This window comes from Schistocerca americana, chromosome 9, assembly GCF_021461395.2.
Source record: "Schistocerca americana isolate TAMUIC-IGC-003095 chromosome 9, iqSchAmer2.1, whole genome shotgun sequence".
In the NCBI taxonomy this organism is placed as follows: domain Eukaryota; kingdom Metazoa; phylum Arthropoda; class Insecta; order Orthoptera; family Acrididae; genus Schistocerca; species Schistocerca americana.
In genome coordinates, this window is record NC_060127.1 from 141,300,335 (window position 1) to 141,315,742 (window position 15,408).

General features: G+C 45.6%; 1 protein-coding gene across 1 annotated transcript; it reads right to left on the reverse strand.

Moving 5' to 3' along the window:
• Positions 1-869: 869 nt before the first annotated feature.
• Positions 870-13,020, reverse strand: LOC124550750 (serine/threonine-protein phosphatase 6 regulatory ankyrin repeat subunit B-like). The gene is made up of 2 exons (XM_047125473.1): positions 12,961-13,020; positions 870-2,792 (listed from the first exon to the last, which is right to left on the reverse strand). Exons 1-2 carry the CDS (start codon positions 13,018-13,020, stop codon positions 870-872), a joined length of 1,983 nt encoding a protein of 660 aa, XP_046981429.1.
• Between the last annotated feature and the right edge of the window lie 2,388 nt (positions 13,021-15,408).

The following is a 15,408-nucleotide window of genomic DNA, read 5'->3' on the forward strand; positions in this document are numbered from 1 at the left end:
CTCTCTAGCACAATCACTGTAGTTTCGGAGTTTCGACTTTACTGTCAAACATAGTTGCTGAACATCAAACCCTGGATCACTGTCTTTACTGCCACAGTCGCCATAACTGCTTGCTGCTATATGCAAAGGAGCTCCAAGCTTTCCGTTATGTTCAGTAGCAAAACAAAATCGATGCTGCCGCTTTCTGCAGCACAGTAAAGCAATGTAGTTCCAAATTTATCAGTAGCCTGTAACTTTTTTCCAGCTCTAAGTCACAGTATAATGCATTATCCACTGCCTCTCACCACGATACTGAACAAGGGTTTACAACTGTCACTATTTCACACATTTGAATTAGCTGCAGCGTCCACCAACAATGCGACTGTGTCTAGCTAGCACAGTGTGGAGAACCAGGCTGCCAAACGCCTTGCAGCAGCGGTAGCATACCACCGAAGTTAGGCGCTTTTAGGCTTGGCTAGTACTTGAATGGGTGAGTGTCCGGTCTGCTGAACACTGTTGGCAAACAGGGTGCACTAATCCCTTGTCAGGCCAATTGATTGAGAAGTGGTGGCTGTGGTCACGAGAACTGACAACAACCGGGAGAGAGGCGTGGTGACCAATTGCCCTTCCATATCCACATCCAGTGATGCCTATGGTGAGGATGATACGGTGGTCGGTCGGTACCGTTGGGCCTTCAGAGTGTGACTGTGTTACCAGATTTATACATTATTCCTGCTCCTTTCTCAAGAAGGCTATCTGTATAAACGAAGCACACCACATAGTGGAGCGAGATCTCAAGATTCCTTACTGTAATATTAGTTTCATCACAGACCAGTCACCTGGTGCAGATCTCATTTGGTTGGTATGTCATGTAAGACAGAAGCGTGTTACTAAGTGTGGACGACTGCTTCATACTCTGAAAGCAACTTGACACACTCTCCATGACCAGATGTAGCTGCATAGTAGAGTGGTGTGCGACCGTCCTCATTCACCTGTTCCATGTCTGCCGCAGCATCCAGCAGTAGCTTCACAATCTGGGCCTGGCCCTGCATTGCTGCGCAGTGCAGCGGCGTGTTACCACGATTGTTCTGTGTTGTGACTCTTGCACCGGCTTCCAAGAGTCCCTTGACGCACTTTGTATCGATGAACAGGCTGGCCAAATGCAGAGGTGTGTCACCATCTTCGTTGACGTGTTCGATGTCTGCACCAGCGTCCAGAAGCAGCATGACACTCCAATGATTGCCCTTCATTGCTGCACAGTGCAGTGGCGTGTTACCGTGATGGCCCTGAGTTGTTACTCTTGCACCAGCTCCCAAAAGCAGCATCACACATTCTGTGCCAAAACATAGGCTGGCCAAATGTAGTGGTGTGTCGCCGTCTTCGTTCACTTGTTCGATATCGGCACCAGCGTCCAGCAGTAGCTTCACATTCCAGCCTCGGCTCTTCACTGCCGCACAGTGCATTGGCGTGTTACCACGGTTATTGCGAGTTGTGACTCTGGCACCCGCTTCCAAGAGACGTCTCACACATTCTCTGTCAGCAGACAGACTGGCCAAATGTAGAGGCGTGTCACCATCTTCGTTCACCTGCTCGATGTCCGCCCCAGCCTCGAGTAGCAGGCCCACACTTCCAGCGTTGCCCACATAAGCAGCGATGTGAAGTGGCGTGTTGCCACGATTGTTCTTTGTTGTGACTCTTGCACCATCTTGCAGAAGTCGCTTCACACACCCGGTGGTGTCAAAGGAACCGCTGGCCAGATGAAGTGGCGTGTCACCATTGTTGTTAGTATCGTGCACATCTGCTCCTTCCTCCGCCAGTAACCTGACGCAAGCCAAACTTTCTTCGACAGCTGCAAGGTGTAGCGGCGTAAAACCAAACTTATCCTTTTCCTGCATGCTTGAGCCCGCATCCAGCATGAGCCTCACACAGTCCGGGTTGCCCTCCTCTGCAGCGACGTGCAGCGGGGTCTTGCCGTCGGCGTTCCTCGCTGTCAGATCCGCCTTCTCTTGCAGCAGCTGCCTCACACACTCTGTTTGGTCTTTGTATGCTGCCAAGTGCAAAGGTGTCTCCAGCGTATCATTCACTGGGCTGTTGTGAGCACCTGCACGTAAGAGCAGCTTCAGACTTTCAACTTCACCATTTCGTGCTGCGTAGTGCAACGCTGTGAGACCATCCATGTCTCTCAACTCCGGGTTTTTGACTGCACGCGCCAGCAACTTGACACATTCTGCGTTTCCCCAGATGACCGCCAAATGAAGAGGTGTCCGACATTTCGAGTCCTGCTCCAGCGCGTCTGCACCAGCGGCCAGCAGTAGCTTCGCGCTCTGGGCACTGCCCATCGCTGCTGCATAATGCAGTGGAGTCTGACCTCTCCTGTCTTTCATATTGACATCAGCACCTGCAGAATGTAGCCGACGTAAGCAGTCGACATTGCCAGCAACTGCCGCAAAATGTGCCGCTGTTTCACCATTATTGTTCTGTATGTTGACATCGGCCCCAGCCTCGATCAGCTGCCGTAGACATTCCGCATCGCCTCTTCTTGCTGCATCGTGCAACAACGTTTCGTCAGGTGCGTCACGGCTCCCGAGACCGTCGTCTTCTGTTGTCGGTTGCTGGGAAGTTCTGTGGAATGGCGCTCGTCTTAGCTTCTCGAATGTTCTGCGGAAACGCGTTGGTCTATGACCCGACATCTGTTTCCACTCTTCTAGTTGACTGGTTCCACCGGAGCCCTGGTGCAGCTCCAGAGACGGAGATTCTAGACTTGTCGATTTTTTCTGCATGTACAGTACTTTAAGCATAACGAGCTTCGCCACCTGTAAATGATATTCAGATTCTAGAATGAGTACAATAACATCACTGATTAACATTGGCATTTTGGATGATTGGTATTGCACAGTCTGCATGAACTTAATTGAGTAAAATCTTATTTTCTAAGAAACACATACTTCTCACATCACCAGAAAATAAAGAACAGACGACATGAAACGTTTCACGAGACAACATCTTGATTCATAAACATCATCAAGTTTAGAAAGGAACGCCTGTCACCTGCTTTTAAACTGTCTTGTTATACGACCAGTCTTTGGGTTTACGCTGCGACCTGGTAAGATAAGTGAACGCCAGATCAGGGTAAAGTAATAAGGGCCGTACAATGAATTGGCCCAAACCAGAGGACTTTGGCGTAACTTTGGTGGGGTAGTAAACTTATTTTAAATACGAATAAGAGGCAGAGGTGCCAAGGCAACTTGAATAAGATTCTTTTGTTTGTTAGGCTGTATCATTGAGAATCACTAACTCAACTGTAAAACTGACAGTTCGAGCGTGTTTGCTGCATTTCTGTTCAGGGTAACTGAACTGCTGGGGTTCCAGATGGCAATCAAAGTGACGTTTTGCTGTGTAATCGGAGAGAACGAAATCGATGCGGTGTGTGGAGGGGTGCCTTTACGGCAGTTTATTGCTTGTGCTACTTTAGAAGGTGATTGGTTGAGAATAGCATATCGACTGTTTGTAGCCAGAGGCGGTGTGTAATGTAGTATATCATTTCGAGACTGTCAGAGTTGGTGCCTCAATAAACATTCCTGTGGACTCCACGAGCGGCGCTTTGAACAACACAACCAAGAGCATGTCCTGACCAATGAAGAACCTCCAGGTTGCTGACCAATGAAGGCTGCCAGGACCGTGTTATAAGCATGTGCACCTGGGAATCTGTCTGTTAGCTCGAGATAATTTCTGTGTCGCTTGTTGTTGTCGAGCATTAGACTGAGCTGTTGACAGCTAGTTCTACTGGCAAACATTCAGTCTACACAGACGCACGCCCGTGTCAGGCCTCTGCTTATAGCTAGCCATGGCTGCCGCAAGTCGTCAATAGCGTAGTATTTCTTCAGCAAAATGTGGAGTGAAATATATTTATTTAAAGTGTACTTGTGTCAACTTATCTTTTTCTTGCTTGTGCAGGTTCTTACGGCTACAGATCTCTTTGGACACCATCCACACATTTATTATCTGTAACGAGGACATAATATTTTATTCCTCTTGAGATAACGGTTGCCAATCCGCATTATAAAATGTTACGGCAAGACGTCGGTACGGAGCGTCAGTTCTCTTGTAGCCGCTATTTTTGCTGGTGGACCCGAGTCTTGTGGAGTTATCGTTTGGCGACGGGACACTGCCCGTTGCTCTGGGATCGCTGTCAAGAAGTGTGTACCCATCCGCCGTGTTATGGTGCTCTGGGTAGTTTAATTACACTGACGTGTCAAAGAAAAGAGAGATATGTAAACAGGCTGGGCACGGCGCTGCGGCCGGCAACGTCTATGTAAGGCAGGTGTCTGACGCAGTTGTTAGATCGGTTACTGCTGCTATAATGCTAGGTTATCGAGATTTAACTGAGTTTGAACGTTGTGTTATAGTCAGCGCACGAGCGATAGGACACAGCATCTCTGAGGTAGCGATGGAGTGTGGACTTCCCTGTACGACAATTTCACGAGTATACCGCGAACATCAAATCTCTGACGTCGCTGCGGGCGGAGAAATATCCTGCAAGAACGGGACCAACGAAGACTGAAGAGAATCGTTTAGCGTAACATAAGTGCAACCATTCCGCAAATTGTTGCAGATTTCAATTCTAGGCTATCAACAAGTGTCAACGTGCGAACCATTCAACGAAACATCATCGATATGGCCATTCAGACCCAAAGGCCCACTCGTGTATCCTTGATGACTGCGTGACGCAAAGCTTTACTCCTCACCTGTGCCCGTCACCACCGACATTGGACTGTTGATGATTGGAAACATTTTGCCTGGTCAGACGAGTCTCGTTTTTAATTGCATCCATCGGACGGACGCGTACGGTTATGGAAACAACCTCATGAACCCATGGACCCTGCATGTCCGCAGGGAACGGTTGAAGATAGTAGAGGCTCTGTAATGGTGTGGGGCGTGTGCAGTTGGAGTGATATGGGACTCCTGATGCGTCTTCATATGATTCTGACAGGTGACACGTAGGCATCCTATCTGATCACCCGCATCCATTCACTTCCATTGTGCATTCCGAGGATCTTGAGCAATTCCAGCAGGACAATGTGACACCCCACACCTCCAGAATTCCTACAGAGTGGCCCCAGGATCATTCTCCTGAGCTTAAACACTTCCGCTGGCCACCAAACTCCCCAGACATGAACATTATTGAGCACATCTGGGATGCATTGCAACGGGCTGTTGAGAAGGGATCTCCACTCCTTCGTACTCTTACGGATTTATAGACAGCCCTGTAGGATTCATGGTGTCAGTTCCCTTCAGATATTAGTCGAGTCCATTCCACGCCGTGTTGCGGCACTTCTGCGGTGGATCGGACACATTCCCTGCGGCGTTTGGCTATTGTAGATTTACTAGGCTGCCCGAATCGTACGTAGCGTTCATACTCAAACGCACGATTGCTAGGCCGTCTCCCGGTTTCATAAGCGTAGACATCACGGCACTGACAACCAGTTTCGTAGACACATGGAGCGTGGAGAACATCCACGTTATCCTTTGTCGTCCTGAACAGAGCTTGGATCTTGCCGCCGCTCCGAGGTACCGGTTTAATTCCTCTACGGGGCAGGACCTCAGCCACGCGGTCGCTGACGCCTCTCATTACAGGAAACGGGGCAGCAGGGAGTTGTTCACCAGTACTGAAGCTGTTTTAGTGCTCCACAGTGACTCGGCCTAACATCCAAAAGGGTTTTACTCTAGAATGAGATTTTCACTCTGCAGCGGAGTGTGCCCTGATATGAAAGTTCCTGGCAGATTAAAACTGTGTGCCAGACCGAGACTCGAACTCGGGACCTTTGCCTTTCGCGGGAAAGTGCTCTACCAACTGAGCTACCCAAGCACGACTCACGCCCCTGCCAGGGTTTTACTCTAGTTGACAATGGTTACGGAGGCCTACCCACTTGCAGCTCTTAGCTACGTTTAAATAACGCTATTATCTGGGCGATGTTTGGACATATACCACGACCCGATAATAAAACAATTCACTTATACCTGGTTCAGATCATTTCGTTATTTCACCCAGATCTAGCGTTTATATATCTAATCAGAATTACCAGTCAGATATAAAATAATTAACATGCAGCTGAATTTTCTTCGTAAACACGATGTTATTCCTGAAAAATGATGTTGTTCAGCAAATCATTTCGTATTACCTGTTCATGGTTTTCTGTTAATGTAAAAGTTTGTATTTTGTAACTGAAAGGTTTTGATAAAATAATCTCATCAATAAAATCGAAAACCTTCTTCTTAGTCTTATACATGATTGGTTTGACTTCATTGTTGAAATGGCCGAGTGCCATGAAACAGGTGACGGTTAAGGTAAGGAATGGCTTTGGAACCACAGACCAACAAACGGTCTGGCTGGAGAGAACTCTCGTCTTCGAATATAAAACTTGTGCGTGCCTGCATATCCTTGTCTTTGCACCGTCTCCATGCTGTAGTCAGGCAGAAAGTGAGCGTGACAGTGGATTATTTGCTTAATCATGGCTAGTAAACGGTTTGTCAAAGCTGCTATCAGAAGAACTTTCGACAGTGCAATATTTTACGAGGGATGTTCGGGAAGTAAGGAACAATCGGTCGCCAAATGGAAACCACAGTGAAAATAAAAAATGTTTTAATGTGCAACAGCTGGCTACTCCTTCCAGCTACTTCACTAAATAGTCGCCGCTCCGACTTAGACATCTGTGTAGTGTTGTAGCAACTATCCACTACCCTTGTCATAGAGCCGGTCTGTGTGGCCGTGCGGTTCTAGGCGCTTCAGTCTGGAACCGCATGAACGCTACGGTCGCAGTTTCGTATCCTGCCTCGGGCATGGATGTGTGTTATGTCCTTAGGTTAGTTAGGTTTAAGTAGTTCTAAGTTCTAGGGGACTGATAACCACAGATGTTAAGTCCCACAGTACTCAGAACCATTTGAACCATTTTTTAACCTTGTCATAGAAGGCAGTCTCCCGTGTTTTTTGACAATTTCCTTCGCTGTACTGTAGCTCGTTGCCTGTGCCAAAATGTTGTCTTCGTAGCCAGCGGTTCATCTGAACGGAGATGAAAATCATAGGGAGCCAAGTCCGGGCTGTATGGTGGGTAATCAAACACTTTGTAGGTAGGCTGTTTAGGTTTTTATGTTGGTAACGCCACGTAGCACTCTATATGAAAATCACTGACTGTGCTGTGTGAAGGCAGTGTTTGGTTTGCATTGTTGGAGTATATGCTATTGTAGTGTTGGGCAGTTGGCTGGTAACAGCGCGTAGCGTTGCGCAGTTGAAGGTGAGCCGCCAGCAGTGGTGGATGTGGGGAGAGAGGTGGCGGAGTTTTGAGAGCGGATGATCTGGACGTGAGTCCATCAGAGACAGTAAATTTGTAAGACTGGATGCCATGAACTGCTATATATATTATGACTTTTGTACACTATTAAGGTAAATACATCGTTTGTTCTCTATCGAAAGCTTTCATTTGCTAACTATGCCTATCAGTAGTTAGTGCCTTCAGTAGTTTCAATCTTTTATTTAGCTGGCGGTAGAGACGCTCGCTGTATTGCAGCAGTTCGAGTAACGAAGATTTTTGTGAGGTAAGTGATTTGTGAAAGGTATAGGTTAATGTTAGTCACGGCCATTCTTGTGTAGGGATTATTGAAAGACAGATTGCGTTGCGCTAAAAATATTGTGTGTCAGTTTAGTGTTGATCAGAATAGGTAAAGAGCGAAATGTCTGAGTACGTTCAGTTCTGCTCAGCTGTTTGAAAATCAAACAATGTAAGAGGTTTATCAGCACAGTAATTCATTAAATTTTTTTATGGGGACGTTTCAGCTTCCCATAGGAAACGCTGCAGGGACGTCCGCATTCACCCTGCAGTGTGCGGCCGAGAATATTGCCATGAACGTTACGTAGGGTTACATGAAATCAGGCTAAATCTGTCGCCAGGCACACGCACGTGGCGGGGGACACTATTTTATAGCCATATTTATGCGCTCACTGTGCGCTCAAAACAGAGAGAGCAACATGACTCTATTTACGGGCATTCTAGAGACAATGTCCAATACTGTTCCATAAAATTTCGGGCTTGCAGCCGCATAAATTCAGCTTCTTCTTCTTCTAATATTTCGGCTGAATACCGAGGACCGAACCACTGTGCATACTCATTTCATAAATAGTGAAGGAGAATATATTACTGACGACTAAACTGTGTGTTTTGTGTATCTATTATGTTTATTAAACTTATGGCAAAACGCTACGGACTTATGCACAAACCTAATAGTTCTAATTACATCTACATCTACATCCATACTCCGCAAGCCACCTGACGGTGTGTGGCGGAGGGTACCTTGAGTACCTCTATCGGTTCTCTCTTCTATTCCAGTCTCGTATTGTTCGTGGAAAGAAGGATTGTCGGTATGCTTCTGTGCGGGCTCTAATCTCTCTCATTTTATCCTCATGGTCTCTTCGCGAGATATACGTAGGAGGGAGCAATATACTGCTTGACTCCTCAGTGAAGGTATGTTCTCGAAACTTCAACAAAAGCCCGTACCGAGCTACTGAGCGTCTCTCCTGCAGAGTCTTCCACTGGAGTTTATCTATCATCTCCGTAATGCTTTCGCGATTACTAAATGATCCTGTAACGAAGCGCGCTGCTCTCCGTTGGATCTTCTTTCTCTCTTCTATCAATCCTATCTGGTACGGATCCCACACTGCTGAGCAGTATTCAAGCAGTGGGCGAACAAGCGTACTGTAACCTACTTCCTTTGTTTTCGGATTGCATTTCCTTAGAATTCTTCCAGTGAATCTCAGTCTGGCATCTGCTTTACCGACGATCAACTTTATATGATCATTCCATTTTAAATCACTCCTAATGCTTACTCCCAGATTATTTATGGAATTAACTCCTTCCAGTTGCTATATTGTAGCTAAATGATAAAGGATTTTTCTTTCTATGTATTCGCAGCACATTACACTTGTCTACATTGAGATTAAATTGCCATTCCCTGCACCATGCGTCAATTCGCTGCAGATCCTCCTGCATTTCAGTACAATTTTCCATTGTTACAACTCTCGATATACCACAGCATCATCCGCAAAAAGCCTCAGTGAACTTCCGATGTTGCCTACAAGGTCATTTATGTATATTGTGAATAGCAACGGTCCTACGACACTCCCCTGCAGCACACCTGAAATCACTCTTACTTCGGAAGACTTCTCTCCATTGAGAATGACATGCTGCGTTCTGTTATCTAGGAACTTCTCAATCCAGTCACACAATTGGTCTGATAGTCCATATGCTCTTACTTTGTTCATTAAACGACTGTGGGGAACTGTATCGAACGCCTTGCGAAAGTCAAGAAACACGGCATCTACCTGGGAACCCGTGTCTGTAGCCCTCTGGGTCTCGTGGACGAATAGCGCGAGCTGGGTTTCACACGATCGTCTTTTTTCGAAACCCATGCTGATTCCTACAGAGTAGATCTCTAGTCTCCAGAAAAGTCATTACACTCGAACATAATACGTGTTTCAAAAATCTACAACTGATAGACGTTACTGCAAATTATGCACTGAAATTCAATTGCAACCGGCCGCGGTGGCCGAGCGTTTCTAGGCCCTTCAGTCCGGAACCGCGCGACTGCTACGGTCGCAGATTCGAAACCTGCCTCGGACATGGATGTGTGCAATGTCCTTAGGTTAGTTAGGTTTAAGTAGTTCTAGGGGACTGATGACTGCAGATGTTAAGTCCCATAGTGCTCAGAGCCATTTGAACCATTTTGCAATTGCAGGGACAGGGGCTGGTTGAATACATCACATTTCATGTCTGTGCTATTTTTTATTACTGCGAAATAGAACCTTATGTTAAATTTTAGCGTAACATGATATGCTTAAAAAGACGGTTTCGAGTCTGTGTATATCATAATATTTAGGCGAATAGTTTTTGAGACACATATATGTTCCCGTATTGTATTGGTCCTTCGAAGCGGAGTTGTCCAATGCGACCTTTCCTGTTGGCCACTGAGGAACTTAACAGGAAATGCGTTGTTTTCCTGCTTCACGATAACGCCGCAAGGTGACTCACGAGGTAGCTGGACAGAAGGGTATAAATGTGCTGCTGGGGTAATGAGACATCGCATTTCCGTCACAGTTTCTTGGTAGGTTGGTTTTGGGGTTTGATGGGGGCTAAACATCGAGGTCATCAGTCCCCTGTTCCAAACAGACATACTTGTAAAAGGCCTATACAGTAAAAGCGTAACCTCTGCGCCCAGAGGGAGGGGACACCAAGGGGTACAGAGCTAAAATGAACACCGCAATAACACAAAATAGAGGGCAAAAGGAGCAGAGCAAATAGTTGACTAGAGTAAAACAGACTACAGTGGTTGATGGATCAGGTAAAAGGTCAACCACTCAACTACAAACGAAGAACCCCCAGCTGGAAAGCGTTGATAGCGGTGCCAACACAACTTGTTACCATAAAAGACACTAGTTTGGTATCCTTGTCACAATTAAAAGTCGCTGGAGGGGTGTAGCCTGAGAAATCATGCAAGAGCGCCCACACTAGAGTGAGTGATAAAACCCAGCTGCACGGATAAAACGTAAAACTGAATCAGCTATGGAGGCATCGTCACCTAGAATTAAAGGAAGTGCAGCTGGTAAATTAAAGGACTGCCGCAAGGGGGCTAAAAGGGGGCAGTCCATCAGAAGATGGACCACTGTCAGCCCTGTATCACAACGACACTTGTGCGGTTCTCACGGCGAAGGAGATAGCTGTGGGCCAACCGCGTATGTTCAATTCGGAGACGGCAGAGAACAACTGAGTCCCTACGCGTGCTCCATAAGGATGAGTTCCATACGGCCGTGGACGACTTTACCGCGCGGAGCTTATTTGGCGTGTTCGAGACAGACCATTCAGAGCTCCAGACATCGCGGACCTTGCGATTTAGGGCTGACCGGAGGTCTCTCTCCACGAGACCAAGCTCCAGGGGCGGCGAAGTGGTGGCCTGCTTGGCCTGCTTGGCCAACGAAGAAAGATATGCTTGTAGTGTATGGTGAAAGCAGAAGAAATGCTGTTAGAGGAATAAAGCGATATGGAGAGCTGTATCCGGATCGTGAGCGTCCTACGCGCCAGCTTCTTGCACGTATTTGCAAGAAGCTACTTTAATAGGGAACATGGAACGCCATACAGAGGACAAGGCAGAAAACTGCAACTGGCGAGGTACATGAAGAGGGCGTTCTAGCGTTGGCGCATAACGACCCTACTGTTTCGTCGCGACGTATCGCCTCGGAATGTGGTATAGGTCAGAGAAGTGTTCTACGCATATTGCACCGGAATAGATTTCACCCGTTTCACCTCTCATTACGACAAGCACTCTTCGGTATGGATTTCGAACGGAGCTAGGAATTTTTACGGTTTGCTCTGCAGCGCCGACAAGACGATCCAACGTTTTTCCAACGGGTACTTTTTACTGATGCAAAATTCACCAATGTGAATTTGCATAATATGCATTACTGGTCAATAGAGAACACTCATTGGCTTCCGCCGAGGAGTGTTAACGAGTGGTGCGGCATCGTCGGAAATGTCTTTGTGGTGTCGTACGTCACTCCGGGTATACTAAATGACAACAACTATGCACAGTTCCAGCGAAACGTTCTGCCCATTTTGCTGGAAGAGGTACCGCTAACTACGCGTCAGTGCATGTGGTTCCAACATGACGGCTGTCCTGCTCACTCTTCCCGTGTGGCTACAGAGCTGTTAAATGAAAAGTTCCCGGATTGTTGGATAGGACGACGTGCTAAAGTGGCTAGCCCGGTCTCCTGATTTGCCCCCCTTTATTTTTTTTCGTGGGGAGCAATCAAACATTAAGTGTATGCTCAAATACCAACTACGCCAGAGGATATGAAACAACGTAACATGGAAGCGTCTGCTGATATCTCAGGTGACACCCTCGCAGCCGTTCACAAATCATTCGAACGGTGCAATACAGCAGAGGGGAAACATTTTGAGCACAAGCTTAAGTAAAGTTTTGTATCATGTTCAGTATGTATTTTGCATCTTTGTGTGTATTTGCTTCGTATTGTGATCAATAGTAAATATCTTCAAATAAAAAACAAATACATACGAAAGAATTGTGACCAATAAGGGCCTCCTCAATCACATTTGTATTTCTGTTACTTAAAATGTATTAATATCTTGTAGTATTCTAGTACTGTATGTTGTCTACTATTTTGGTATCACAGTTGTCTAATAACTGAATAATATTTACACGACATCATCAGTTAATGTTTGCACAAAATATCGCAGTATGTGTTACTATTGTCGGGTGAATGTGTAAGGACGGACTCGCTACGTTTACCATGTACTCTACACAACAGGAAAGGTCGCACTGGACAACGCCGCTTCGAAGGACGAACACGATACGAGACCATATCTGCGTCTCAAAAACTATTAGCCTAAAAATTATGATCTACACATATTTGAAACCGTCTTTTTAAGCCCATCATGTTACGCTAAAATTTATCGTAGGGTTCCTTTAAAATAAACGAAAGATGGCCTCATATCTCTGTAATAAAAAAACAGCACAAACATGAAATTGATGTATTCAGGTAGCCCCTGTCCCTGCAATTCACTGTCCAAACGGCATATTTGTATCTATTACGGTTGGGGAGATACAAGGTGTGTTATGACTTAGCTGCGTCACACTGTATATATCTAATACAATCATTATATAAGTAACTTCAAAATCGAGGCTAAGTAACTGCTCAGTAGAAAGGTTAGTGCAGTCCACTCGATATTCACGTGGTGACGTCACTTTTTCTGTGTGGAAAATAATGTGTTTTACTATGAGCGCAGAGAAGCTGAACCGTTGTGTAAATAATTAGAACACAGAAAGAGAAGTGGGATAACCTTGAAGAAAGTGACAAGAGCATTTAGCGTAAAATATTCCACTTTCTAAGGAATGAGAACTGCTCTATACCAATGGACTTACCTCCATATCACCAAAATTTCTGGCTTCGTGCTGGATTTCTTGATACTGCCCTGCAGACATCTCTGCGCAGACGATAGACACCCCAGCCTACACAAAGAAGACGACGATATGGTGAAGTATTTCGGACACTGTACTGAGTCCGATGAAGTCTACAAAACCAGGAATAGTAAATGACTGTACCGCGGATTTCAACCACCGCTTCTATGAGAATTTCATGAGAAGCAGACGCGAAATAAATATTAAATTCAAGTCATCTGCGACCAACAAGGAAAACCGGAAAATATTTTCGAGATATGAAATTCAGACAGAAGGACGACCGGTGGTACGTATGTGACGATAGATATTTTAAAATACAGGGTGATTATAATTAAAGTTAAACTTTCAAAACGCTGTAGAAATAACACCACTTGCCATAATGTCAAACTGCAACGGAATAGTATCGGAGAAGGGGGAAAACATATGGCAGAAGAAAAAAATAATGTGAAAATTGACCAATAGAGGGCGCTGTATGTGTCAGAATACGTAAATGAAAACAACTGTCATCTGCACGACCCATTGAAGTTGGTATAAACATGCCAGTGTGAGTTAACGAGCATTGTGCTCTCATTTATGTATACGTCCGAAAGAGTCAGCCTGCAGGAATTGTGAAACGAACCCTGTCGTCCGGGACCGCGTGCCACAAAGGGTGCAGATTCACCACAAGATGGGGAAACTCACAGGCGTCTATTGTCTATTGAGGGCTAAGCGCTGTAATGTGTGAGTGAGACAGACGAGAACATACATCTTAGAGAAACCCAGTAGAAGGCGTTTGTGGCCGAGGAGATGTAGCAGTGTTAAATATGGCGGACCTAAGATAGACCATAAAGGGAAACATTGATGAAAACTATTTAACTTTGAAGTAATTCGGGGAGTGAAGCCACAGTAATTTTAATCTCCTATCCTTCATAAAATTTCATAGTGAGCCCAATAAAACTTCAACATTGATCTTATCTATAATAGCTTGGGATTTACTGTTAAAGTGAAATTAACGAGTTTTGTAACAAAGACCTGAATGCTTAAATCTGAAGGCTTTGGTCGATCTTAGGGTCGACATTTCATATAGAAGTGCGTCATTAAAATGACAAATGTTGTAAAAATCAACTCTATAACTTCATTTGTTTGAAAGATATACTAAATTTAAATTATCAGTATTTTCAGTTAAGCATCAGATCATCATTTCCTCTACACAAAACACATTGAACGATGACAGCATGACACGATATTGAATCATTAGGTAATAGAATACTTGTTGTAAAGTTTAGTGCATAATAATTACTTCTGTTCTTTAGTTATTTATTTATCAGATAGGACACTTGTGCAAGGCTACAGGCCGTGACATTCAAAGTTAAGAAGGGAATTGCATTGGTTTTATGTAAAATGATTTAACAATGGATGTTATTGTTACTTTCTTTAGAACTTGACAGTGGGCAAGCTTTGATTATTTAAATAAGTTAAAATGTCAAATAATGTAGAATAAGCTGTAGACAATCAGATGGACGGCTTCAGGAAAGGGAACTGTCCTAGTCAGTTGAGCGAAGATATTCGGCGTGGGGGAAATGCGGCCGGGGACGGGCAGAGGGACAGTGCTGGAGCAGACGCGAAAGCGGACGATTCGTCTGGAGACACCAAAGGGTACAGTTCGGATTGAGAGGCGAAAGCGGTCGTCGCTCTTTAGGCAGCTACGAAGTGAAACGGCCGGCCGCGGTGGCCGAGTGGTTTTGGAGCTTCAGTCCGGAACCACACGACTGCTACGGTCGCAAGTTCGATTCCTGTCTTGGGCATGGATGTCTGTGATGTCCTTAGGTTAGTTCGGTTTAAGTAGTTCTAGGGGACTGATGACCTCAGATGTTAAGTCCCATAGTGTTCAGAGCCACTTTTTTTTGAGATGATTTCCAGTCCAAGTTCGTTTCTGTTGGACCAGAAAACGCAGTCCATTCCGTGTAAACACAGCCCAAATCATTGCGAAGGCACTTCCAGCTTGCACAGTACCTTGTTGACAACTTGAATTCGTGACCTCGTGGGGTCTGCACAACGCTCAAAACCAACCGTCGGCTTTTACCAAGCGAAATCGGGAATCTTCTGACCAGGCCACGGTTTTCTAGTCGTCTAGTTTCAAACGAATATCGTCAAGACTCCAGGAGGCGAAGTCGTGCTACTATCAAAGGGACTTGCGCCGGTCGTCTGCTGCCACAGACCATTAACCCCACATAGTCCTAGTGGATGGTATGGAACGCCACTGCCCTCGACCCTTAAGTTAAGGTCTTCGTCCTCTGCGACGTCCGTGGTGTAGTGAGAGGTAATGCCTGAAACATGCTACACTCGGCACACTTTTGACAATCTGGATCTCGGAAAATTTAATCCTGTAACGATTTCAAAATGGAATGTCCCATGCGTCTAGCTCAAACTACC

What these genes read in the sequence shown, in the direction of transcription:
- LOC124550750 (XM_047125473.1), bottom strand. Translation starts at nt 13,020, where the DNA reads ATGTCTGCAGGGCAGTATCAAGAAATCCAGCACGAAGCCAGAAATTTT. An exon ending in GAAATTTTGGTGATATGGAG is followed by an intron (nt 2,793 to 12,960) that starts GTAAGTCCATTG and finishes TATCATTTACAG; the next exon opens with GTGGCGAAGCTCGTTATGCT.